This window comes from Alligator mississippiensis, chromosome 1 (assembly GCF_030867095.1).
Source record: "Alligator mississippiensis isolate rAllMis1 chromosome 1, rAllMis1, whole genome shotgun sequence".
In the NCBI taxonomy this organism is placed as follows: Eukaryota; Metazoa; Chordata; order Crocodylia; family Alligatoridae; genus Alligator; species Alligator mississippiensis.
The window spans coordinates 122,904,798-122,931,691 of NC_081824.1; the positions used below are offsets into that span (position 1 = coordinate 122,904,798).

Below are 26,894 nucleotides of genomic sequence, written 5' to 3' on the forward strand. Positions count from 1 at the left end.
TGGTGTGTGTGTGGAGCACATCTGTTTCTCAGGCAGTATGTGGTGGTGTCTGTGTCTGGGGGATGTGTGTCCCTGGGGCAGTGTGATGATGATGATGTGCAAGTGTGTGACTGGGACAGTGTGGTGGTAATGGTGGTGGTGTGTGTGTCTCTGGGACAGTGTGTGATGATGGTGTGTCTGGAACACACGTATGTGTGGTAGTGGCAGTGTGTGGTGGTGACAGTGGTGCATGGGTGTATCTGGAGCAGGTGTGTTCCTGGGGCTGTGTGTGGTGGTGGGATATATGTGTGTATGTATCCCTGGAGAAGTGTGTCCTTGAGACAGTGTGTGATGATGGTGTGCCTGGAGCTCGTGTATCCCTGGGAGAGTTTGTAGTAGTGGTATATGTATGTGTGTGTATGTCCAGGGTGGGAGTGTATGTCCCTGGGCACTATGTAATGGTGGCAGCGGTGTGTGTGTGTGTGTGTGTGTGTGTCTGGAGCAGGTGTGCCTCTGGGGCAGCGTATGGTGGTGGTAGTGTGTGTGTTTCTGAAGCAGCATGGTGTGATGATGGTGTGTCTGGAACATGTATATCCCTGGGGCAGTGTGTAGTGTTGGTGTGTGTCCCAGAGGGATGTGTCTCCCTGGCACAGTGTGTGGTGCTGGCACTAATGTGTGTATGTGTGTGTACCTGGAGCAAGTGTGTCTCTAGGGCTGTGTGGTGGTCATGTGTGCATGCACATATCTGGAGCAGGTGTGTCCTGGGGTTGTGTGAGGTGGTGGCACTGGTGTGTGTGTCAACGTCCTGAGGGATGTGTCCCCCTGGGCCAGTGTGTGATGATGTGGGAGTCATGTGCAGTGGTGGCACTGGTGTGTGTGTGTGTCCCGGGAGATGTGTCCCGCTGGGGCAGTGTTTAGTGTTCGTGTGCATGCGGGGGGGGGGGGGGGGGAATGCATCTCTCTGGCGCAGTGTGTGATGGTGGCACACGTGTGTGTGTGTGGAGCAGGAGTGTTCCTAGGGCTGTGTGGTGGTGACGTGTGCATGCAGGGAGCTGGAGCAGGTGTGTCCGTGGGGCCGCGTGCAGTGGTGGCACTGGTGCGTGTGTCCTGGGGGATATGACCCCCTGGGGCAGTGTATGACAACGGGGGCCGCATGCAGCGTGTCTCCCGGGAGATGTCCCCCCCCCCCCCCCGGGGCCGTGTGTGACGCTGGTGTGTGTGGCCCTGGGGCAGTGCGTAGTGTTGGTGTGTGTCCAGGGGGGATGCATCTCCCTGGGGCAGCGTGCGCTGGTGGCACAAGTGTGTGTGTGTGTGTGTTTCTGGAGCAGGTGCCCCCCTGGGGCAGCGTGTGGTGGTGGTGGCACCGGCGTGTGCGCGCGTGTCCCGGGAGGTGTCCGGGGCACGTGTCGGGGCGGGAGGGGAGCAGGCGGCGGCCCCCGCCCCGCGCCACCCGGCATTCCTGTGCGCCGGGGCCCGGCTGGGCGGGGGCGGCGGCGGCGGCCGAGCCCGGAGGGAGGATGAGCCCAGCAGCCCACTAGTGCCAGCGTGTAAGTGCCCGCTCCCCGCGCTCACATTCCTCTGAAGGGTCAGGTCTTTTCCTGAGCCCCCCTTCAGCTGGTGGGGAGCCAAACGGCGCCGCTCGTCCTCCGGCCAGATGCACAGGACCCCCCGCCGGTGAGAAGTCATGCACGCTCTCCAAGCCTGCCCTGTGCAGAGCGGGCAGCAGCGCGCTTTCCAGGCAAAGCTCCCACCCCCCAGCCCGCTCCCTTGAGCTGCCTCTTGCTCGGGACCCCGAGAGAAGATCGCTCGTGCTGTCGCGGCTGCCTTCCTAGCACGTCCCTCCGGAGGTAGGATCTCGTTCCTTTCCCCTCCTCTGTCGCCGCCCGCAGGGTCCTCTCCTCCTGGGCGGGCACGGACCTCGCGGCGGGGTCTGGCTGCGCCGGGGAGATCCGCTGCGAGGAGCGGGTCCGCCGCAGGAGCCGGGCCCGGCCCGCGAGGTGCCGGGAGCAGGGGGAGGACAGGCAGGCGGCGACGCAAGAGTTTCGAGTCCCACCACGCCTCTTTTGTACCCCCGGTCCTCTGCTCCGGAGAGCTGGGCTCTTGAGAGAGACGGACAGACAGACAGAGAGGAGGTGTGAGAGAGAGACAAAGAGATAGAGGAAGACAGAGGGTGAGACAGAGAGAAAGAGTGAGTGAGAGGCAGGCAGAGAGACAGATTGAGACATACAAAGAGACATAGTGAGACAGAGAGAAAGAGAGACAGAGACAGTGAGAGACTTAAAGAGAGAGAGTGAGCAGGTCCAGCTTTCCACTATCTTTGATCATCTGGCAGGGCCAGGGACTTGCCCTTTGGTATTGTAACCAACTCATTCATGGGCACGTTTCCAAGTGGGCTTTTCCTTTGCTGACACGTTCATACTCAAAATCCACTGGAACTGGAGCGGCTGCAGCACATGGTGGAATACAGAGCCTAGGATTGGAAGCGAAGGAAAGCACCAAGAGAAGGGGAAAAAATAGATTTCTTTTACACCTCAAGGTAAAGTAATATGGCCTAAGGAACAAATGCTGGGCTACTATACAGTGCTACAGGGGTTGTTGTGTCCAGCATGCCACACCCAGAAAAAAAGGATTTTAAAGAGAAAACCAAGGTGAAGCATTTTCAATTAAAATGCTCTTGGTCAGAACCTGTACTCAGGCAATATGAAGGCATTTTCAAATTGGATCTTTGGCTGGCCCTGCTTTAAGAGGGATGTTATACGGAGAGGCATCCTACAAAGCAAGTGGTCAAGTGGCAGTGTCTAATTAGCGATTCAAGAAGTTAGCAGTGTAGGATTGCTTAAAAAGTACCATTTTGTTAGTGTACCTTAAAATAGTCGTCTTGCACTCGTTGCCTTATAATGCTGGAGTAATTAAGGATGAAAAACTTTAATTTTGTAATTTACATGAGATCTAATATGAAATTGATGTTATCTCCTGTTTAAAAATTAAACCGTCAGCAACATCCCCCCCCTCCCCTTAATAGTTACAGACATGCCAATGATCAAAGAATATCATGGCAATATGCCTAGGGCAAAATCCACTCGAGGGAACTGTGCCAAGGTTTTAAACAAGGAGTATGCAAAGAGATCTCACATGTTTTACTGGTCATTCATACCTAAACCATAGGTTACTGGATTATTTAGGAGTAATATGTATTTTCCGACTGAGTTTTGTGCTTCCAAAAATATGCCAATGTTGCTTTAGCTGGGTGTTGTACATACAGTGAGGGATTTGGTAGTTAGATTTAGCACGACTAGCACTAAATTGGTCTTGAACCATGGTTAAGTCACCATTCCATTTATGGTTTAGATAAATTACATGACTATTTTGCTCTTTCAGACTGAATTGTGAATAAGACCATTGTCTCCTGCATCATAGGAAATGGAACTAGCTATGGGCTGGAGAGAATTTGTAGCTAGATGGTTTAACTGACCATACTGCAGAGTGCCTAATATTAATGCCTTACTGCCATTTCACACAAAATTTGTTAATGTTCTTATTAACTTTTGCAAGGCATCATTTGTTATTTCACAAAGCATTTACATCTGCCAGGGGATGCAGTTGTTAACAGAGTTGTTAAGAATATATGTAATGTGTAACTTAACGAAGTTAGACCCAACTATAATGGGAGTACATCTACAAGAAGATTACTGTTAGTCAAACCCACCAGATAACACACTCTTTCAGCTCCAGGTTTGCTGAAATCCCACATTGATTTGCTTGGGGTTGAATTCATGTGATTAGATGAAGGTAGAATTGTGTTCACTGTTCAGAAGTTTTTTTCAGTTTACAAGGCAGACCCCACTGAGCTCATGTTCACAACTGCAGTGTTATAGACTGAACTGGTCTGCAACTCCTCCTCTTTGAAACAGAGTTGTCATATGGGTATTTTTAGGTTTTTTGCAATTTTTATATTTATTTAGCTCCTTGGGAGTTTTGCTATGGTGCTATTCTAACAATGATGAATATTAAATGACAAAATACAGTGCTTTTTGTTCTTTAAACTATGGATATAAATTTAGAAGGGGTATTCTCAGCACGCAAGACAACTTGCAACCATTCGTATGACCCCTTTCATAAGCTATAAAAAATGAATGACGTAAGATGTGTCTTAATTTGCATATTGAGTTATTCATTCAGATGCAATCACTGTTGCGCACACAGTTTCTTGGGCCATTTTGGGCAATTCTGGATTTTAATAAATATTAATAATAAGTAAAATAAACATTTCAATACATGCATTGATATTATGTTAACATTCAAATTTAGCAGTTACTTAGAACTTTTAATCTTTAAAGCTCTTTATAAACATTTATGGGCCTATAATTCGCCTTCAATTCTTACTGCATTTCACAACTGCTTTGTAATTAGGCAAGTCAGAAGAAATAGCTGAAATAAGTAGTTCTTCTATGCTGAAGTCAGCTGTGGTGTAACGTCCCTAAAGACTTGTTCTTCAAACAATGATGTAGCTACATCTTGGAAGATCTGTCAGCAGTCAAGTTTCATAGAATCAAATTCCAGTTTTGGCAGGTCCTCATATAAGGTCACCAATACATGCAAACAAGGCATCTTCTTACTCATTGTGTTTAGCAGTCTGCCAGATTTTATGCTTGGTAACATGAATTGTTAACTGTCTCCCACAGGAAACAGTTCTGATTCATGTGTTTGTATCCATGAATGGAGGTATTAAGGTGGCAAACTCCAGGAACGTAGTTCTTGCAGTCCACTTCTTTGGTCAGTCTTTTATTTTGTTTCAATGAGCTCTTCTTTCTTTCACCTGATACGAGGAAGTGTTTAGGAATTCTCAGTATACAAGGTGTATATTCTCTATTGCCCTTAAACAATAGGGAATGTAAGTGAGAAGATAAGTATGTTAATTTTTCTTTCAAGGAAGAGAAACATGCATTTATATCTCAAGGATATAATTGTCTGACCATTTCTTTGGGAAGAAAGGTTCTATGTTCATTCCATTTTGTCTTGCTCTTGGTTCAGATTATGCATTTCAGCCAAACTTCTGTTGTTACTTACCTGGGTTCTTGGCATCTTTCTTTACATAAAGTTTTAACATGGCTAAGGATTAGCAGTCGAATTATAAATTAGCACAGTTGGGCTCCAGGTTGTAGTCATTAGTACAACAACCACAACAACAATAAAAAAATAATTTTTAGAGTGTAATTTGGTCAGTTTCAAAGGAAGGAGAATCACGTGCCTTTTAGAAGTAGGGGTGTAGAGTGTAGCCGTCTTGATCTAAGGACATAGGCAGACAAGGTTCTTTGGGTAAATCCGTTATCTTTTGGTCTAATACAAGATATCAGATTTACCCCGAGAACCTTGTCTGCCTTTTTAGAAGTAGGTAATCTTTAGAAGAAATGGAATCTTGCATTTAGTGCATAATTAGACACTAGAATGTTATTGTTTTTACGGTGTGGCATTGTACCAATGGCATTCTATATGTTGCAGTTTCTCCATCTGTAAAATTGGAATAAAATGTAATTTAGTCCATGAAATCTTCAAGAGTATTAATGGTTGTAATGGCACATTGCAGATGTGGGATGCAGGCAATTACAGATTTCTTTTCAGTTGAGCAAAATTGGACTGATTGTTCAACAGCTTGATAACTCTTTAAAAAGTTTATTATCAAATACAGCCCAAGAACTCAGCAACTCCCATGGTATGAATGGGAATCTGGACATCAGGTTAACGCCAATTTTACCTAATGAGTGGCTGCTGTTAAAAAATCAGTATCTAATTTATCTATAATAGCAATATCTTTCTGGATTTGGAATAGGATATATCATGGTACTATTGCTTATAGTATAGTCTGATAAAGGTTGAGTTTTAAGTTGTGCCACTATGTGTATGTGTTTCTATTGCTTCAGGAGGACAGCTTTTCACCCAAGACAGCTTTGAAGGTATTTGCAGATTTAAGAAAATTATTTATTGAATACTTACAGCTCCTAAAGTCTCAGCCTTCTGCTTCCTGAGATGTTGACAGGGATTTACTGAGTTGAAAGACAATAACACTGTTGTTTGATAATCTAGTTATTTTGCTGTGTCTGGCTTCCTCAAAGAGATTCTTGTATTTCAGAGCCCTGAATATGCTGCTCTTGTCTTTAACACTTGCTGTCTTTAAAGAACTAGATTAGTGATTCACAATCAGAGTGACATGGCACCCTGAGGTGCCTTGAAATCCTTTCAAGAGTGCCGCAGGGTACCAGGCAATGCTAGCCCTGTTATTTGTGCAAACGTGATTCACCGGATGAAACCAGAGATTTCAAACAAGAATCCACCCTGTTAAAAACATTTTGACTTCTTGTGGTGCTTCTGAGTTTGCAGTAGAATTTTTTTACATAGTCAAAGAATGAGAGAAAACTAAGAGCCAGCATTTTCCAAGGTGTGTCTTGAATCTAAAGAGGTTGAGAGCCACTGAACTAGACCTTTTTGTAGTCTGATACTTATGTTGAGAATATTTCTTAGAAAAGTCTTCCCAGTCATAACAGCTGATCTGCATGAAATGCCATTTACTTGGGTTTGTGATATCTGGTCCAGGGGCTTGGTTTAAAGAACTATTACTTTCTAAATTTTAGTATTAGTTGTGGGTTTTACACAGTATTTTGTTTTGCTGCATTCTTTTAGGCTTGAGTGGGCACATCTACGTGTTCATTAATGCACTTTTGCTAATGCACATTAAATTTCATACCTCTGGGCACCTATATACTAGCATGGAGGCTGCTTCAATGTACTGGAATTCCAGCGCGTTGGAACAGACTCATTTAATCAAGCCTGTTGGATCGTGGCAGTTGCTGCGCTCCAGCATCCTCCTGCGTCCTGTGTATCAGAGTCCCTGTGGTTAAAAATGGTGGTGGGGGTGCTTGAACTAAAGCTTTTCAAATGAACATTAGTTCAAGTGCCCCCACCACCGTTTATAAGTGTGGGCATGCTGATGCACAAGATGTGGTGGTGCTTTAAAGCGACTCTCAGAGCTGTTCTAATTAAAGCGCTGCTCCCTCACAGAGCATGTGTAAAAGTGCCTTCCATTGTGAGGAATGAGAAAAAGGTGCATTAGCCTATTTTAATGTGCATTAGTGAAAGCATACAGTTTTTTGTGACACTTTAATGTGCATTAAAGTAGGCTAATGTGCATTAAAACACATTTATAGATGTGCCCACTGTGTTTAAATGTAGTACTTTAGGAAGTAGTAGGATCTAGTAGTATGTAAAGTTTCAAATTTATCCCCATCTTTCTCTAGGAGTTTCATTGGAATAGTAGAGTGAACAAATTTCTCAGCGTAAACAAGTGACGTTTTTATGACGTGTGGATGAACTGTTTTATTGTTTACTTTCACTTATCTTCCTTGTATTTGCATCCTAAGAAATGTCACTGAAGGTTGACTCTGCTTGACTCTGCTATTCCTTTCTGTCTCTCTGTTGCATGAAGATAATCTCTATTTGAGTTTTAAAATTTGTTATGAAAGCAAATCAGGTTCCTACTCTGATAGACATTTCTGTGTAATGACATTTTTTCATGACTCTTAGTTCCTTGTTCTTGCAGTTCTATCTTCCTTTTGTTTCCAATGCAAGTAGACAATTTGTCACTGGACACAGGCTAATGCCAGAGAATAGGATAGGAAAGAATTGGTCAATATAATATTTGAGCTGTATTTCACTATTTGTTCTTTGCTGCTGGTTGTTAATAAGTTGTTGCACAAACACAGAAAGCAATGTAGTAGGTCACTGTTCATTTTAGTTCCATGATTATGAATCATAGTTAAAGTTGTGAGTATGTTACTTTTCAACCCTATTTTTTTCTCTATTTTCTTCCACTATACTTAAAGCTAGAAATAGTTTAGATTAACCTGATAATTATCATAAACATTTTGAAAGCAAAGGAGATTTTATCTGCAAAATGTGAATAAAAATGGCCAAAGTATTGATTAATTTTTTTATTCTATTAAATAGCAAGAATCTAATTGACTTTAATTATAGAAGGATTGGGCTCCTGATTTTGATGCACAGAAAAAGTTACTTTTCAAGTAGAGCTGTCAGTTGCCATTCAATTAGTATACTAAGGATGCAATAAATGTACCAAGGATGCAGCTATTTATACATTAGCATAAATACATGGGGAAAAAAACCAGTTAAAGGAAGATAAGTAATCAAATATTACACCCATTCACAGCATCTAGAACACATGTACACATGGCAAAATATCACACTGAAGAATCCAAAAAGAACCTTAACTCTGTCCCGTGTTCCTGCCCAGGATGTTACAGCCACAGTCCTGACCACGTACCTTTTAAACTCAACACTGTAGCCCACATTTAAAATAAGGGCTACAAAATCTCATCAACCGCCCCAGCCATGCCCCATGGAGTCAATCACGGTCGGACTTGTAGCCTGTCTGCCTCTCATGGGGCAGACACCCCCAGCTCGTTGTCTTAAACTCCACATAAAGAACAGTGATATTTCTCTTTAAAAGCAAGACTAGGCAATTCCATATTTTTCAGCTACTCATTTACTAATAGAAATATCTTAATGTTTTGGCTGTTTAAAATTTCCCTAAATTATTGCCTTCTTTATTCACAGGATGTCCCATGTGAATGAAATGTGGTGTTATTGGAAATGGAAGCTTCAGAACTTTCTGTACTTGTTTACTATATACATTATATGGATGCAGCAGTCAGGTAAGGTAGCAAATTGCCCTCTCTTTCAAATAAAATATGTACATTCCCAATGAGTAAGGGATATACTTATGTATGACTATATTACATTCACTTTAATATTTAGATTACAATGATCCACTGTAATTATTAGCTGAATTTTTTTACATTATGTTTTGCTTTGTATTACTGTTAAGTTTCCCCTTAACTGCTTTTGAAATAGCATTTCAGTCATTTCTTCTACCTATTGCAAACATTATTTCTGAGTTATTTGCTTGTCTCATTTCTTTTTGCTTTCTAAGTGCTTGTATGTCTTCTGAATTTTTTTTTCATTTAATTTTATGATCTCTATGGAAATAACATTAATGCTTTTAATATTTTACAATCAGTTTTCCAAGCCTCTGTGTGTGTGTGTGTGTGTGTGTGTGTGTGTGTGTGGGTGTGCTTATGATTACACATGTGCACAAAATGTTTAATAACTTTCACATCATGAAAATATATTATTAAAACTGAAAATTAAATGAAATATTATTAAGAATGTTAAACAGTTAACAGTAGGGGTGCACCAATAGAGATTTTGGGGGCCGATACTGATAGATGCTTTTTTAAGGAGGCATATTGGCCAATAGTGATCTGATTTCTGTTACGCAGCCCTGCAGCTTTAAGAGCTGTGTCCAGCTGGTAAGTCTATTGTGATGGAAGGAGAGGGAGGAGGGAAGGGGTGTGAGGGGCAGATCAAGGTCCCTGCAGTGAGGGAGGAGTGGGGCTGGGGCAGGTGCTGCCCAGCCGGGGTGGAGCGGGGCACGGGACAGAGCTGCGGCTTGTCTGCGGGGTGTGTGGGGTGGCTGACTCCTGCTGATGTGTGCGCCCTGAGATGGCATGGGATGACATGCCTTCAGATCTGTGTGGGGTAGGCTGCAGCTGCATAATGAGGCTGCATTGGGCTCTTCCCAATGAGGACTGGGCCAGGCTGTGCTTGGGGCAGGTGGCAGCAGTGCTGGGGGAGGGGGGGCGGGTTACAGCCACCCCAAAGTTCAGTGTAACCCCTCCACAGTTCCCCATCCCAGTGCCACTGTTGCCTACCCCAAGCACAGCCAAGGCTCAACTCCCCACCCCCCACACACACACACCGGGAAGAGTCCAGTGCAGCCCCAGTTTCAACCCACAGTGGCACCCCACCCCACCCACACCCCACACAGATCTGGAGGCACACCCCGCCCCCATGCCATCCTGGGGCACATGCAGTGATGGGAGCTTTCCCTCTTGTGACCCCTGGACAAGCTGTGCCTCCATCCCGTGCCCCACTCCAGCTCGGCAGCACCTGCCCTAGTTCCAGCCCCGCTCCATCCCTCATCACAGGGACCTTGATCCCCCCATGCCCCTTCCCTCCCCCTTCCCCTTCCACCACAACAGACTCATCATCTGCATTCAGCTCTCCCAGGCTGCCAGGCTGTGCTCCTTGCTACCTATGTGCTGCACTGTGGCTGTGCACAAGCACGGACATTTATCAGCCAAATTATCAGCACGTGCACCTCCTGAGCGTGGCAGTGCACCCCCTACAAAAAAGCGCCACCAATAAGGCGCCTGCAGGCAGTCGCCACTTACCATCCTGCTGCTGACACCGCCAACAGCATCTGCAGGCAGTCAGTGATCCCTGCTGGCCACTGATGACACTGCCAGTGGTGCCTGTGGGTGGTCACTGACCCCTGGTCAGCGCTTGCCACCCCCCGCTGGGGGCACAGGTTGTTGTTCATGATCGGCCACATCAGGCCGATTTCCAGTACAATCAATTTTCTTTATATCGGTGCCAATCTGATATCGGACTGATATATTGGTGCACCTCTAGTTAACAGAATGTTAAATGTTATGTGGACAATTTAAATGATAAAAAAATCTTCAGAAATCCACTTGTATGTAGAATTATCTGATACTGTCTAGGGAATGTAATTAAAAACTTAGCATTTTTTGGTGTGTATTAACACTTGAGCATAGAATGTTGTAGTATGTTGAGATTGTTTTCGGTAAGAAAATGAACTAGAGATTTGATTTACTAAATTGTCTTTTCCTATCCACTAGAGTACAAAGTATTTTAGGAGTTCCAGCTGCCTTGCTGGAAAAATCTCTGGAGTTTACCTTACAGTTCTTGAGAATAAGAAAATGTTGAAGTAGATGGTAGTGTCTAGGTAATTTTATATCAAATGAACCATTTTCCTTGTTACTGACTTCTCATTGGAAAGAGCAAACAAAATCTTCAGAATAGGGGTGGAGTATATAGACAGATATTCTGTTTTCTTAATGAAAAATAGAATCTACATTTTGAGCCAGTGTCTCAGCTGTGGTTGACTAATGCTGAGATCTTTGCATCATCCTCAACCATCCTCAGCCACTGGTTCTTCACGTAAAATATGTCAACTGAGGCTGTTTTAATCTGCACACTGCTAGAGGTCCTTATGGTGGCTATTCTAGGATGTGGTGACACAAGATGTCCCTGCTGGTTGAAGGGAGCTATATCAAAGCCAAAACAGTGGTTCTGTGTAACTTCAAATTTCATTCTTTGCAAGTTGCTGTATGTTAGTAACCAGCTACTAACAGTAGGGATGCTCTGTGCATGTAGACTGGCAAAAGTAGCCAAAATTTACCAGATAATATTAGGTGTTTAATAAAAGACATGATCTGATACTTGTTGAATCTATAACACTAGGAGAGGTTAGGAGGTTTTAGAATTGTCTGGGCCTGATTCTTCACAGCCTTGAGCAAAAATAGGTCTAGTGATGAGTTACCACATAGGCAGGTAGATGAAATAGACAACTATGTTTGCTGAGCTGTGAATACATCACAAGTAGGCTTTGTTGTTAACACTCCATTGAAATGAAAATGAGATATTTATACTTCGAGTGATGCATTGTTTCAGCATATCTATCTGTAAACCCTTGGGTTTTCATTTTGTAAGATGGCCTGGCAACCCACACTCATGTGTCTTTTTCATGAACATTAAAACATAAATTATGAACTACAGCTGCAAAACATACTGCCTTTGTACTTTTTAAAAGAGCAAGGCAGACTAAGCAGGAATCACAAGTTCTTCTAGTGTGGTAAATGTTATCTTTGTGTCACATTTTTCTTAGAAAGGAAGTCAAAGAATTTGGATTCTTAGGGCATCCGTAATTTTGTTGGCAGCTTAAATATTACTAAAGATACAATATAAATATGATAAAATCTGACATTCAGGCAGCTTCACTAGTGTGTTATAACCTCAGAAAGCTAGTGGGGTTTTTTGAACTTTGCCTAGCAGAGGTTATAGGGATGAGAAAGTTGAAAACCATTAGATGCACTTATAAAATATCTATAGGACCATTCATCAAGACAAAAAATAATAATTTATCCTCTGACATGGAGAAGTTGCAAGCATAATTTTACAGTGGGAGTTTAACCAACATAAAGAGTACAGCATCAAGCCTGCTTTCTTAAGAACATCTCAAGGGAGGAATTACACATCAGCAAACCTAGGAGAGCAACAGAATTGTCTCCAAGTAGAGTGTTTATTCAGAATTTTCTGTGATGTGTCAACTGCCATTTAAGGTGAACAGCTTCCTTTGGTGAATTAGCCAGTTAAATATAAAAAGACAGAAAAGCAAGTAAAATAATCTAGCAGTTCTCAAATATTTTAGACTCAAGATGCCCCTTGTTCGACTTAAGGCACCCCTTCAGAAAATGCTAGCTCTTTTCAGTTATTTTTTGACTAGAGCAAACTAATAGAGCAATTTTTTTCTGTTGCAAGGAACTCAGAAAGACCACAAGTCAGAATGTTTTTTAACACTATGAACTTCTATTTGAAATCTCTGAGTTTATCTTGTGAATCATGGTTGCGCATATAGTGTTAACAGTGTTATCAATATCATTATGCAGCACCCCATGACATCCTTGAAAGGATCTCAAGGCACCCCAGAGTGTTGTGATACTCAGGTTGAGAATCACTGACTTAATGTATTACCCACATGTAGGCTTGGTCAAAAGCTTACAGAAGGCAGTGGAAAGACTCCCATTGATTTCAGAGTTCTTTGATTCAGGCCCTTTAAGAATATGAGCCAGATTCTCACCTAGTATAAACTGCCTTAGTTCTACTTCTTAGTAACTATGACAGTTTACATTAGTGGGGAATGTGACTATGACCCATCTCACAGTGTGACAAATTTTGCACTAGTAAACCTACATGCATTTGGGCAACTGTACTGACTGATTGTCTTAATTAAGGGTATTTTTGGTGAAGAGTTGTTATTATAATCTCATCATTTTAAGCACGTAGGTTGCTATAGTAAAGTTAAAACAGATTATTTTGCCTCAGATAATTAATTATCTTTATTATCAGTAATCTTTCAACCTAAATCCAGTTATACCCTCTCTCAGTGTTTCTACTTGCAGATGAATGGGAAGATGTATTTTTTTTAAATATTGGTTTGTATCCTGATTTTAGCAGCTTTGTGGATTGTTTAGGTGCCCTTTGGGCCTTAGACATACTTGCATTTGGAGCCATTTCAAAAGCACAGCAGCTGTTACATTTAATTGCTACCTGTGAAGAAGCCCTGGACTATACAAATGTAGCAAAATCACTCCAACTTTAATTTTGGGTGAAACATCATTAAAGTATATTTGTATCATTCTTAATTTATATACCCATAACAATTAGAGTGTAACAGCTGCTGACCTTTTGAAATGGCTTCAAAAGTATGTGTGCCCATAACCTGTGATGTATCTTCTTAATTTGCATTATATATTTTTTTCAGTATCACATCAAAACAATCAGAACATTATCTTAAAATTTTTACCCTGGTAAATATTCATGACCTTGAATATGGTTTAAGATTAATTTTACACAGTATGTAGAAAAGCACTTCCAACATTAAACCAAAGATAAATGTCCACAGAAGTCAATTAGTGTTACAATTGTTTTATACTATATCCACTACTACTGATGTCAGGAAAACTGCTGAGCATGAAGCTGAAATCGCAGCCATTCTGTTGTATGGCCTGTACTGAATCTAACTGGTGTCACCAGCCGTCCTTCTGTTGACTTCATCTGGCATTTTGAGTAATCCCCAAGTGGTTTTTGAAGCAAGATGTCATATGGTATTACAAGCAGTTGTCAGTATTCCAAATAGTGGAATCCTGCCTTGAAGGTTACTTTTTTCTCTTCAAAGCGAATATTTAAAAAGATTTATGTTACTGCTTTTTTTTCCTCAAGGGAAGAAAAGAGGAGCAGGGGGAATCTAGAAGGTCCTTCTTTCCCATTACATGAATGCAGAATGTGGCAAGGGAAGAGTCGGGAAATGGGTCTACAGGAGCTAGGAGACAGGTCAGGGAAATAGAGGAGCCACCAACGTGTAAACTGGCCGAGTGCTCAGCTCAGTTAAGGAAACTAGGAGCCAGATCTGTCGTGTTTGGGATATCAGGATGAGTAGAGAAAGGTTGGATTTGGATGCCCCCTTATTCATGGATGTGAGCAGGTCAAGGAGTGAATGTCCTCCAATGTCTAAGAGCCAAGTGGGAGTCATTTGGAGGTGAGAGAACAAGACAGGAGGCAAGCAGGACTGTGTGTACTAACAGGGAGAAGCAGTCTCATGCCACTACTGTGAAAACTGATTCAGTTTTATCTACAGCATGCCTTTCGTGCTTACACAACTCAGGAAGCGTGTATTTGCCACTGCCTGGCCCAAACAAGGGCCAAAGATCCTATCACCAATTGAGAGGTGAAATAACTGCAAGCAGATTTTCTTATCTTTCTTCTGCCTGCAGTGTGTATGCTAGGGATTGAAGTGCCAAGGCATTATTCAAATCACTCAGTGTAATCCTAGGTATAAGGCTGAAAGGCAGGAAACATTTTTATAACATTATTACTGATACTTTGTGAAATTCTCTCATGGCATCACTGGGGTGGGGATGGGTGTGTAAGCATTGTTATGGATATTATGTGTATCTGAAAATGGCCTGCATGCTCATGAGTCACACACATTTCTGAGTACTTCAAAAAGTTGTGAAACCTAAGAAGTTTTAAAGAGGTGTCTGTTTTCCTCCTGACTAAAGAAAGGGTATCTAGTCTTTCAACTCCTTTACCTACCGTGTGTGTGAGTGTGTGTGTGTGTGTGTGTGTGTGTGTATGTGTGTGTGTGAAGGAAATTGAGAGATAAGAACAAAAGAAACTGAATTCTAATCTAATAATCCTAAAACCCTTTCATTCTCTCCTTTTCCCCATCAGTTTCCTTTACATTAATTTAATGTAATCAAAAGCAATTTCAAAATAAAGAGTGAATGCTGTATTTGTTTAACATCCAGATTTCTGCTGGTTTGAGTCAAGCCCAGAGAACTTTTATAATAATCATTGTTTTAGAGGAAAGATCCAAGTTGCCTCTTTTGCAACTTGGATCATTTGAAACCAATCTTTTGGATTTTTTGGAACCAAGAGTTCTAGTTTTTTGTATGCCAAGTTGCCTCTTTTGCATGATTCTGACTTCACAACTAGCTACATCCCTAATCTGACTTCACAACTAGCTTCACAATATGGAAGGAAACAACTGCTGAATTGAGTTGTGCAGGAACCTGCCAGTCATTACTTCTCTTTATTTTTTTCAACTCAAAATTTTTTGGCTGTGCTGATTATTATCTGCCTTGAAGTGTTTTGAGTCATTAACCATTAACAATATTATCATAAAAGCTGGTGTCCCTTCCCCTTCCCCTCACCCATGTTTGATGTGTAGCTGTCACCAGATAGTAGGATGTAGTTAAACACCACTGAAAATTATGAATTGACTAGAAATTGGCAGCACCTGGTCTGTGGTGCCTTCTAATTCTTTTGTTTCTTGGTACTTGCAGAAATAAGGCTTTTCTATAAATAAACAAAGAGATGAAAGCATCAGTCAGGAAGGATAGTAATATTTTTGAAGCACCTGCTGAAAATTGTACTCTTGAATAAAGGTCATCTGTTTATTCTATGAAATATGGTTCAAGGAACCTTCGTGTGTGTGTATAAGGGAGAGAGAGAGACAAAGATAAAAGTTGTGTTTGTTCCCTTTTTCCTTCTGATACATAGTCAAACACTGTCCCTGACCTGAAAATTTTCTAAACTACACAGTGAGACAAACACTGGGCAGGGAGACAGATAAAGTAACTTGTCCAGGGTTACACAATATATCAGTGGCAGAGCCAATAATAGAACCTAAATCTCCTGGTTCAGTGGCCTACTACCACCTATAAAATAATTTGCCCAATTTAAATGAATAGTAATAAAAGAGAATGTAATAACTATCAGGGTATCTCCCTACTGTGCACAACTGCTGCTAAACTACTTCCTCCTACAGGTGCAAGAAATTGTGGGAAATTCTTGAACCAGTGTGTGTTCAATAAAGATAGACTGACTTGTGATAAGATCTTTTCAATGAGATTATTGCTGGAAAATAAATTGGAAGTTGTGAAAGATGTGCATATAGTTTACACAGACTCCATCAAAGCTTATGCTAGTATTAGAAAAATGTCACTATTGTCAATCATGGTGCGGTTTGGAATTCCCCCCAAAATGGTGAACCTTACTACGATGTGCACGGCAAGATCTGCCTAGTAAAAGAGGAAATGGAAATTGCACAAAAGAATACAGAACTCATAGAGTAAAAAATCCAAGAGGTTGATCTTACTATCAATGTCAGCAATACTAAGTACACGATCCCATCCAGATATAAATCTCAAGGTCATAGGAAGATAAGGATATGGAATGAGAGCTTGGAAAAGTTAGAAAAAATTAAATATTTAGGAATAATAAATATGTCCGGCAGAAGACAAAGAAAATTATTAGGGATCTGGGGCACATGACTTATGAGGAGAGGCTGAGGAAACTGGATTTATTTAGTCTGGAGAAGAGAAAACTAAAGGGAGATTTAATAGCAGCCTTCAACAACCTGAAGGGTGGTTCCAAAGGGGATAGAGCTAGATTGTTCTCAATGGTGGCAGATGACAGAACGAGAACCAATGGTCTCAAGTTGCAGCAAGAGAAATTTACATTAGATATTAGGAAGAACTTTCTCCCTAGGAGGGTAGTAAAACACTGGAACAGGTTACCCAGAGAGGTTGTGGAATCTCCATTCTTGGAGGTTTTTAAGACCTGGCTAGACAAGCCTTGGATGGAATCAGATAGTTGGGGATGGTCCTGTTTTGAGCAGGGGGTTGGACTAGATGACCTCCTGAGGTCCCTTCCAACCCTAATTTTCTATTATTCTGTAGTTCTAATAATCACTGAGGACAATCAGATAACCAAAGAAGTCAGGGCAAGGATTTACAATGATAAAATATGTCTGAGCCTGAATTTTAAAAAATGGCATCAAGGAAATTTTAAGAAACCTTTAAATCCAACTTTATAGTAAAATTATTCAACCTGGATTTTTATACAGATGTAGATCCTGGACACTAACAAAGGCAACTGGAAAAAGACTGCAAGTGTTTGAAAACAAAATGCTATGGAAAATATTTGGTAAAATACAAGAAAATGGAGTATGGAGGAGAAGACATAATCGAGAGCTTGTGGACCTTCACAAAAGACCTGAGCTAGGGACAGACATTACACATAAACCAGTTTAAGTGATCAGAAACTAGTTTAAACCTGTAACAGAACAGATGTTCAGTGCACATAAACCAGTTTGAAAATGGCTGAAACCGGTTTGAGATAAACCTGGTTGAATGTAGTACCAGACTTAACTGATTTGGCTCAAATGTTTTATGCAATGTCTCTCCCAGACACCTTGCTGGTTTAAGATAAACCAGAGTCCCCCAGCATCCCAGCATGCTCTTGGGCTGGGCAGGGCTCTCTGCTCCACAGCAGGGTTGGCCCCACACCTCTGCATTTGCCCCGCTTGTCTGTGCTAAGCAGGGATTATTCCCCATCACCCCTCTGCTTTACGCAGACACCTTGGCATTAGCTAGCAGACCACATGCTGGCTACAGTCCATGCTGTGGGAGAGACAAAGGCAGACAGGCTTTTTTTGGAGCTAATCAACAGGTAGCTTAATGTCCTTCCTTGGAAACACTGTTTGAGAAGAGCTATTTGCTCCCTTCCCTCCCCCTCACCACTCTCTGCTAAGCATAAATTCCCCCCTCCCCTCTGCTTTGCTGAGAGGTGTCTGTGTATTAGCCAGCAGACCACATGCTGGGTCTGTGCCGAATCAACAGATAGCTGGTAATGTCTCTCTGTTTTCTTAATGGGGTAATACACACTGAGATAAGAGTAATAAACACTGTTATCAGCTCCCCCTTCCCCCTCACCCCCGGCTTGCTTGCCTCTCAGCTTGCTGCAGACAGTATACCAAAGCAGGGAGAGAAAGTGAAAAGCTCCTATCATCAACAGATGCATACACTGCACCCCTTCCCCCCCAACCTTGGTTCAGAGTGCTAGCCCAAGGCTGCAGGCTGGCAACACTCCTGCCCCTTGAGTAGTGAGTGAAGAAAAGCCTGGGACTGCAGGCAGGGTGGAGGTTCATACCCCTCCCTAATCAGAGCTCTGCTGAGGCCTGGCCATGCTCCCCTCAGTTTAACTCTGTGGAAGGGCAGGGAGGGCTGCTGTAGCCCCCCCTGGGTTCCAACCAAAGCCACTGAAGGCATGTGCCTGAGTTTCCTCAGTCCAGAGGGATTGTCTGTATGGTTGGAAAGTGGTTCAGCCTAGCTAGGTTAGACTAACCTGCAAAGGTTGAATCAATTCAGTCTCAGGCTTTCTGAACGTCTGGCCCTAGCCCTGATGTCTTGAACAAGATAAGAGCATAGGGAATGACATGGGCAGAGCATATCACAAGAACTGATGAAAAAAGGCATGCAAGGCTGGTTTTGGAAACTGAGGTGAAGTGTATTAGACCCTGAGGTAGACAAAAGCATAAAAATTGATTTGGAAGAGATAGGTGAAGATGTGACGTGGTGGAAGGTGATCGTGCAAGATAGGTAGAGATGGAAGGCTGTAGTTAAAACTGTTACAAGCCCTTGGGGCCTCTGAGACCAAGGGCAGAGAAAGAAGGCAGTTCACAGTTTCTCACAAGTTCGCAAATTCTTCAACAGCTCTCCTTTTAGATAGAACTTTGTCACAAACCAGAAATTTTAGATAAGGGTAGCATCTCTAGTAACTCTACTAAATTAATGTTAGTGCAAATTTCTTAAAGCTGTGTAAATAATTGATTGACAATTAAAATGGCTGATGTTGTGTGACTGTGGCCACTTTAATAAGGCTGATTATTCTTAGAAAGTCAGCATTTATCAATGATTATCAGGCCTCAGGCCTCCAGGCACTTTTTCACTTGAATATCATTAGTCACATGAGCATCTCCATTGGATTCTGAATCTGGTTATTAAATGGGATAGCTGAAGTGAGTAAAGTTACACAGTTGCATGTTCACTGGATAAAGACCTCAGATATCACTGTCTGGTAACTGCATGTTTTAGCGTTTACTCAGAATCACCACACAGAGGTAGCTGAGATAGCTCATATAGAGGCAAATATATACTATACAGAAAATAGATTAAAGCAAGAGATTAAAGGAGAGTAAAGGATTTTTGTTAGTGCTCATTAAGAAACAAGCAACAGAAAAATATGTCTAATTATGCTTTTAGACAAGATTCTTTGGGTAGATGTGATATCTTTTATTGGACCAACTAAATACTTGGGGAAATTGTTTTTTGCAAGCTTTTGGGCACAAACACCCTCCTTCAGGCACAGGGAGAGTTTCCTGGTGTTTTGTGTTCTGCTGGGTAGAATAGAAGCCAATATGCAAAATGCACTGTGAAGATGCAAATGTGTGGCAGTGAGGGTCAGAGGGAATGGGAGACAATAGGTGTAAGACAGGTGGGAGTGGGGAGCAGAAAGGGGGAATGTTGACCTGGTGATAAAATGTAGCTGGTAAAATGCAGACAGGTTAACTGGGATTATCAGATGGTAGGCAGGCAGGTGTGTGGAAGAGCACAGGTTGTGCCTGCCACTCTAAGGGCTTGAGCAGGCTGCAGACTCAATCAGGTGGTCACAGGTAGTCAGGAAGCTACTGATTGGTGTAGGGCTAGGCAGCCAGGGTATAAGACCAGACTCAAGGAGCAGGGCTGCCAGTTGCAACTGGGGAGCCAAAGGGTAAACGTTGCCCAGCTGAAGTATTGCTGTTCCCAGAACACCTAGAGGTCAAGGGTAGGAACTGTGGGGATGGAAAAGGTTCCTGGTCCTGGGGCATGACCTGAAACTACACCCTGCTGGGCTCAGATGTTGTGGTAGAGCTGCCTGTGGCAAGGCAGTCTCCAGGAAATGCCACTCCTGTGCCTTCCTAGTGAAAGGTGAGGATGGAGTGCCTTATAACCTCAGTCCCCACAGCCTGGTGGGTTACCCCAGAGAGTGAACATGCTAGGGGTCCAGGCATGTCATTAGAAACCTGAAGCCCAAGGGGCGTAAGGCCTAGGAGCCCAGTGAGGGGGCGAAGTAGTGGCCCAATGAGGTGCAGAGAGCAAGTGAGCCCAGTGAGGGCAGAACAGTGGGCCAAGGAGGGGTGCATAGTAACTATGTGGCCCACAAGCTCAGAGTGCGGAGACAGTATTTGGAGGGGCCCAAGAAGGCAGACCCATATGGGAGAGAGGACTAGCTGCTTGAAAACCTAGCCAGAGAACCTCGACTGGCCCGTGCTGGGGCCAGGACCATGGTGGCCAAAGGGCAAGGATGCCCACCACGAGGGATGGCCAGAAGCTAGAGGCCCGGAGTCCTGACTGGCCTACAGGTGAGGCCAGGGCCTGTGAAGCCACAGGTCCTGGAGGGGTGCTGAGAGACAAAGGGGTCTAGGGAGTTTTGCAGCCCAGGATGATGGTGGAGGTTAGGCCACCTGAATAAAATAGATCCAGGTTGGGGTCTGAATGTCAGATAAGAATATAGTGGGATGCAGTGTGGAGCTGGAAACATATAGCAATGCCATCTGTGAGGCATAGGACATGGTGTAGGCATGGTACGGAGTCATGTAATACGCCCTTGGCATTACATGGGCAGCCTCCTGCCTAGGAACAACTATTTAACTTTTCAGTTACATCAAAGGCGTAGCAGAAGAGTTAGGTGGGTGGACTGCCCTGGACATGTGGGCGGCCCAATGTTTGGACCAGCCTCAAGACAGCCCCCTGTCACATGTGCCATAAATCCAATGTCTACATTTAGTCCATGATTTATTTTTTTTTTCAGATTTAAAAAAATAACCAAATCACCTGAATAAATAAATATTCATGCTTACTGTTTCTTGTTTTGCTATTCTATCAGTTTTTCCTCTGCTCCTCAGATCTGAAATAAAAGTAAAATTTGGTTAGGTGGAGACTAAAAATTTTCCATGTAATAAACAAAAAGAATCTGAGGAATACAAAGACAGCTTACGAAGGAAAAACACACTATGATATGGGAAACCATAGCCCAAAACTTACCCTTACCATCTGTGAATGATCCACTGCTCATTGCAGCCTAGTACATATGTAGAGGATTTAATAAGAAAGGGCGGCTAAATGGCTTTGGTCCACTAAGGGCAGGCAGAGCTGGTGGATTCTTGCACACAGGCTCTGAGTCTCCAAAGGAAACAAAATCAGCCAAGGGAAACAGCTAACTGCTAAGCAATGACAACACAGAAACTTTATAATGAATGATTACACTTGTTCAAAATCTCAGAGGTTTGTTAGGCATCTATAATGAGATCCCAGAGTAATGTTTTCGTCATCTATCTTCTTCACACAACCCATTCTCCCTGTCTATTAGAACATTTTGTCTTGACTGACCCACACACTGCAACCTAAGAGATGAGTTTGGAGTTTACTATGGCCTCTTCCTCCTTTTACTTCGTGTACTTCATTATGAGAAGAATCCTTGTATATCTTATGGACACCTTATGACATACTCCAATTTGTTGTTGGTATTTGGTGAAAGCTAGAAATTGAGACCCATATCCATAAAAGGAATCAGATGTCTAAAATGGGAAAGGAGCAGAATTGACATACCTGAGTCCCAATATTGGGAGCTGCAAAACCCCTGCTTGTTTCTTTATTTCTTTAAAAAGTCATTACACAAAAATACCCCTGGAAGCTGTGACTGGATCCTAGATCTTCCCTGTCTCCGAGGAGTACCCTCGTCACTGATAAATGAGTCATGCTTCCTCTTGCTTGCAGTCTCTTGCTTCAGGAATCTTGAACCTCTTGGTACACAGTGGCTCAGTTTGAACAGGAGAGGTGGAGTATGCCTCATCCTTAAGCCTAGCCTCTATCCTGTTGGATGGGATACTCTTGTTGGAGTTGTAGGCTTGATCCCCCTTAGACTGAGAAAGACTTTGAACCTGATCGTTCACTTCTTGTATGGGTGTTCAGTCTACTGGACTATTATATAAAAGGGGACATAGCCCCCAACACACCTCCAGTGGTCATTATTTAAGAAAAGATTGAGTTAGTTCTCGATTCCCAAAAAATACAGTTTAGGTACCCAAAGATATAATTTAGGTACCTATATTCCCAAAAAATACACTTGAGGTACAGATGAGTGTTTTCAGCTTTGGAGAGAGGAGGGATTTTGGATGTTTCCCTTTCTTCAGCATTTTTTGAGTAGATTAGGTGACCCCAATGAATCAAACCCTCTCCTACAAAAAAAAGAAGAAAAAAATCTCCATTCACACGTCTGACAACTCTAGAACTAGACAGTATCAGTTCTAGTAAAGGAAATAACCAGACCTAATTTGCTCCTTCTTCTACTATTATTCTTGTGTTTTATTTTAAGGTTTTGTCCCACTGCCTATTGTATGTGGGACTTGGCAATTTAAGCAGTATGTTCATTGCTATTTTCAGTTGGTTGTTTGGGAACAAGTTTGCTTTACTTGTTCCTAACTGTTCCTAGGCTGCCCCCATTAATTCCTATGCATAAATTTCCCTTTAGGTAATTTTTATACATCTCCCCATAGCTCCTCAATTACATGTTGCTTTGTTCAGTGCAAACTGTAGTGCATAATTTAATCTTTACAAGTAAGTTTGGGCAGTAGAGATCCGCATAGTGCTAACTTAATTTGTCTAAATTCCAAAGCTACTGCTATGGCATTTTGCAGTTAAAAAATGTAAACTGCTGAATCCTCAGTGGCTGCTGAGGTTAATGTTTTATAAATCAATTTGATATTCTTTAAAAAAACTACTTAGTTTGCTTGTGTATCTCTATACCAGATATTTAAAGTTTTGCCTAAATTTAGAGTCCATTCCTGAAAATACTTTCTTCTGTCTGTGAAGATATAGTGCAGTTGCCTTCAGTAGTAGTAGTGAATAAGTGCTGCACCCAATGCAGGATGGGACCCTTATGCAGTTAGCAGAACAGAACTATAGAAAGATCTTAACATAACTTGCCTAATTATCCAAGCTTTAGCTTTTTTCCCCCTGATGAATGGGTGTTAAATGGAATAGTGCTGCTCCCCATCTTGAACAGACTTTGTTTTGTTCAGATACATGCTCCGGCTACTCACTATTCTCCTAATTCATGGTGCAGTGACGAACCCATACTATCAGGCTGAGGTCATCTTTTATCAGAACTCAGTTATTAGGTGGAGAAAAAGACCTCATGGCTCGTTATCACTGAGGCATTTGTGGCAAGTGACAGTTATCTACAATTCCTTTTTTTTAGAGGGTGAAGGAGGAGGTGGGGAAGATTTACAGGAAATGGTTATAACTGCATTAAATATGAAATCCTTTCAATATTTCTTTCCTTCAGCATTTACTTTTTCTAATTCATCAGCATGGTGTTTCATACTGTCCTTGTTACAGAAATTGACGCCAGGCAAGGAATCATACAATAATCTCATTACACAAATACCACGATAACTAACATTAATCCAAATCACACTGTCAGCCAGTTTTATGAACTAAGTCTAAAGAGCCAACAGTTCCCATGTTGGGTGAACAATTGGACCCAAAAGATTCATTTGACTGTTTCTGTGTTTTTTAACTTTGTAGGATACTTTAGGAAATCATCCCTTTAATACAGATTTAAAAATAACATTGAAATAATTGTCATCAGCAGTGAAAGCAGAATGGGTTCCAAAGATATATGAGAAGTTGTGGGTTTTCATTTTGTGTATGCATCTGATGGGAATACTTGGAGGAAATAGAATTACCAGGGTGACAACTTTTTCTAAAGGGTTTGAAATTAATGGAACTAGATGATCTAGTTTTGCAAATAATGTTTCCTGTATTCTAAAATCTAGATTTTTGTATTTCTTTGAGCTTTCAAAGTTTGTCCACTTAGAGGACATATCTATTCACCTTATTTTGGATCACATGCTCTGGTTTAAGCTTTGTCTCATGGACAGATCTCAATTGTTGTCTGTCACATTAGTAATTAATTACCTGGTGTGTAATATTTTGTGGTTCTGACCCTGGCCTATATTACATATGTAGCACAGCTCAAAGGAGCAAAGGAAAGTAAACATGGCTTGAAACTATCTTTTCAACAACTGAATCCTGGGGGTGTCAGGCTTATACTATAGCAACCTCAACAACATTGCTCTGATTCAGGAGCATCAGATATCTGGCCCACACAGCCCTATCACCTGGCCCACAGTACTGCCTGTGAGTCCCAGTCTGACCCTTTGTGCTACACTGCACGTGCCCTGCCTGTGGTTCCAGGTGTTGCATATGGCATGAAGAGCTAGCCTGGTGTGCTCTGCACACAGTGCACAGGACTCAAGCTAGTCCATGTGCTGCATGCAGTGTACAGAACCATACACACAGAATGTGGCAGAAGCGGGTCATCTGTGGGCCCAGTTTAGCCCACAGACTGGTCCTGTGCCCTTCATCTAGCTCAGAAGCCAGATTTTTTGATACCCCGGCTTTCATTTAAGCCCATCTGTCTGTGGCCTCCAGCATCTATTTCAGTAGTCACAGATGATGGGGTCGTTAGTACAGTCTTCCCTGGCCACACACACTTCTCCCTGCATGGACCATTGATGACACAGAGGGGATTGCACTACACATCCACCTTTTGCTTAAAGTGGTAAATCCCTTGCAAAGCAGCCATAGCATAAAAGTAGACCAAAAAGTTATAGATAAAAGGGGGCGTGTTTATAATTATAACCCATAAAAGCAAATTCCATTCTATTATATTCACTCACTTTTGGATTCTGGGAGTTCTCATCTAGAATTGAAAAACAGCAAAGGATAAAAATAGCAGTAGCAAATGCTGTTTTGTTTAGCACTGTGCTCATCTCACTGATAGCATTTCATAAAGATTATTACCGGAAGAGGACAGTGAGGTGGAAGTAAGTGTGCCTACATGTAAATTGATATGTATGCCACATACACACAAACACTGAACAAGAAAATAATTGTTTCATATGAGGATAATGTCAAGTGAGCACATCCCAGACTTATTTGCCAATGGCATGGGACAGAGAGAGATATAGTTAGCAATGTTAAAGTCAGGTAGAAAGCATGGTAGAGTAGGTTACTTAAAAATATTACATGCTTCTCCCCTTCCCACATGTTGACTACATAAGATACATAAGATACATGTTCTTTCTTGAGGCAGCCCTACTGGTTTTGCTTCCTTCTTTGACTCTGTCTATCTCTGAAATATTTGAAATTGTTACCTACCATCTACAAAATGTCAAAATATTAAGTAATTGCTTGGTAACTGGGTTAAAGTAACTATTATCTGGGCTCCAGATGCTAAGAAAATACTTCTTATTCTGTTATGCTAGGATGTATAAATCTTAGATTAACACGTCACAACAATGGAATATATCATGATGGAAATGTAGCAGAGGAGAGTCTCTCCAGTAAATAACTTCCATTGCTATTGTTTTCAAAACATTTATCTGTCCTCACAATCATTTAATATTCTTCCTGTATAGTAAAGACTCTGAATATTAATTAGGAAATATTTTATGTTAATGTTCAAAAGTTGACATCTTCCCTTTCATAATTAGGTATGGAAGAGGTTGAAAAATATCAAATTTAATTTGTTTTCAGCTAGAGCTAGATAACATTTAAAATATTCCCAAATCAAGTTAATTTAGGCACATCCTAGGAGGGCTAACAGAGGACATAGAAGAGAGGATTTTATAACAGAGCAAACAGGTGAGTTAATAGGAAGATGATAATAGCAAAATTGTTTTTCGTTGTGTAGTATGCTTGGAAACTCCATTCTGATGGGCTTGTTTCTCGCATTTCACCTGGTTTGCACAGAACTTGTGGCAGGGTGTCAAACTCACTCCAGGCCCTGGGCCAGATTTGGACAGTGGGGCTCCTCCGGGGCCAAATCCACAGCAGATATGATGGGGGGTCCTGTTGTCATGGGATGAAATGGCAATGGTGGGAGGTCAAGGTGCAGGACCTGCTGGTGGCAGACCAGACCCCACAGGCCATATCTTTGACATCTTTAATATGTAAGAAGCAGCATGATAAGTTCTTATCAATATATACATTCAGAAGGATCTATTAAGCGTTTAGTTATTATATGACAGAAATGTCCTATACCTTGGTTTCTTGGTTTCTTCTCTAACTTGCATTTTTTGAAACTATTAAAAATCTGGTATCCAATGACAGTTACATGCCTTGCTGATAATTTAGGATCAGATCTCGTTATTCCACCTAGCTTTACCAGTTTTGTTGAATTCATCAGACTTCTTGTGCGTGTTTATAAGTTTAGGTCCATTTTTTTTTTTCAAATGGACAACCAAAATATTTACTTGTGGTTCAGAATTAAGATGATGATGATGATGATAATAGAAGGCAAATTTAATATCTTGACCCTGCAAGGTGCTGAACACACTAGCTTCATGGAGAGTTTAGGTGTTGAATAGTTCTCAGGATTAGGCTATGAATGAAACAATAAACCCCATAGAAACCATTTGGGAATTTCTGAAGCACTTAGCATTGCTCTTCCTCTGTTTGTGCTGAAGTCGATGGAAGTTTTACCTTTGACTTCAGTAAAAGCAGAGTTAGACCAAAGTTGAGTGCTTTTGAAAATCCCTCCCTAAAGATGCCATTAGAAAGCATGTCTAGTTTACATCTTAGCCAAACAATGTTACTATGTCAGAGGAAACCAAAGCTTTCTTCTACCCCTTTGAATGGTTTAGCTTGTATGGTACTACAGTATTGCTATTCACTGTTCCGAATGGAAAAGGCTTAGAGAATGAGAAAGGAATTGCTGTGTATACTTGGCAGTGATTATATGTT

At 41.9% G+C, this 26,894-nt stretch overlaps 1 protein-coding gene across 5 annotated transcripts in view; it reads left to right on the top strand.

The window, feature by feature from the left end:
* Positions 1 to 1,455: 1,455 nt before the first annotated feature.
* Positions 1,456 to 26,894, top strand: part of ADGRG6 (adhesion G protein-coupled receptor G6) — a 170,657-nt gene continuing 145,218 nt past the window's right edge. For 3 of the 5 annotated variants that reach the window (XM_019488389.2, XM_019488391.2, XM_014605564.3), the window contains exons 1-2: positions 1,914 to 2,515; positions 8,605 to 8,702. In XM_019488389.2, coding sequence (XP_019343934.1) covers positions 8,606 to 8,702 — 97 coding nt within the window. In that variant the 5' untranslated portion in view covers positions 1,914 to 2,515; position 8,605. The other 2 variants (XM_019488390.2, XM_014605563.3) reach the window with 2 other exon arrangements.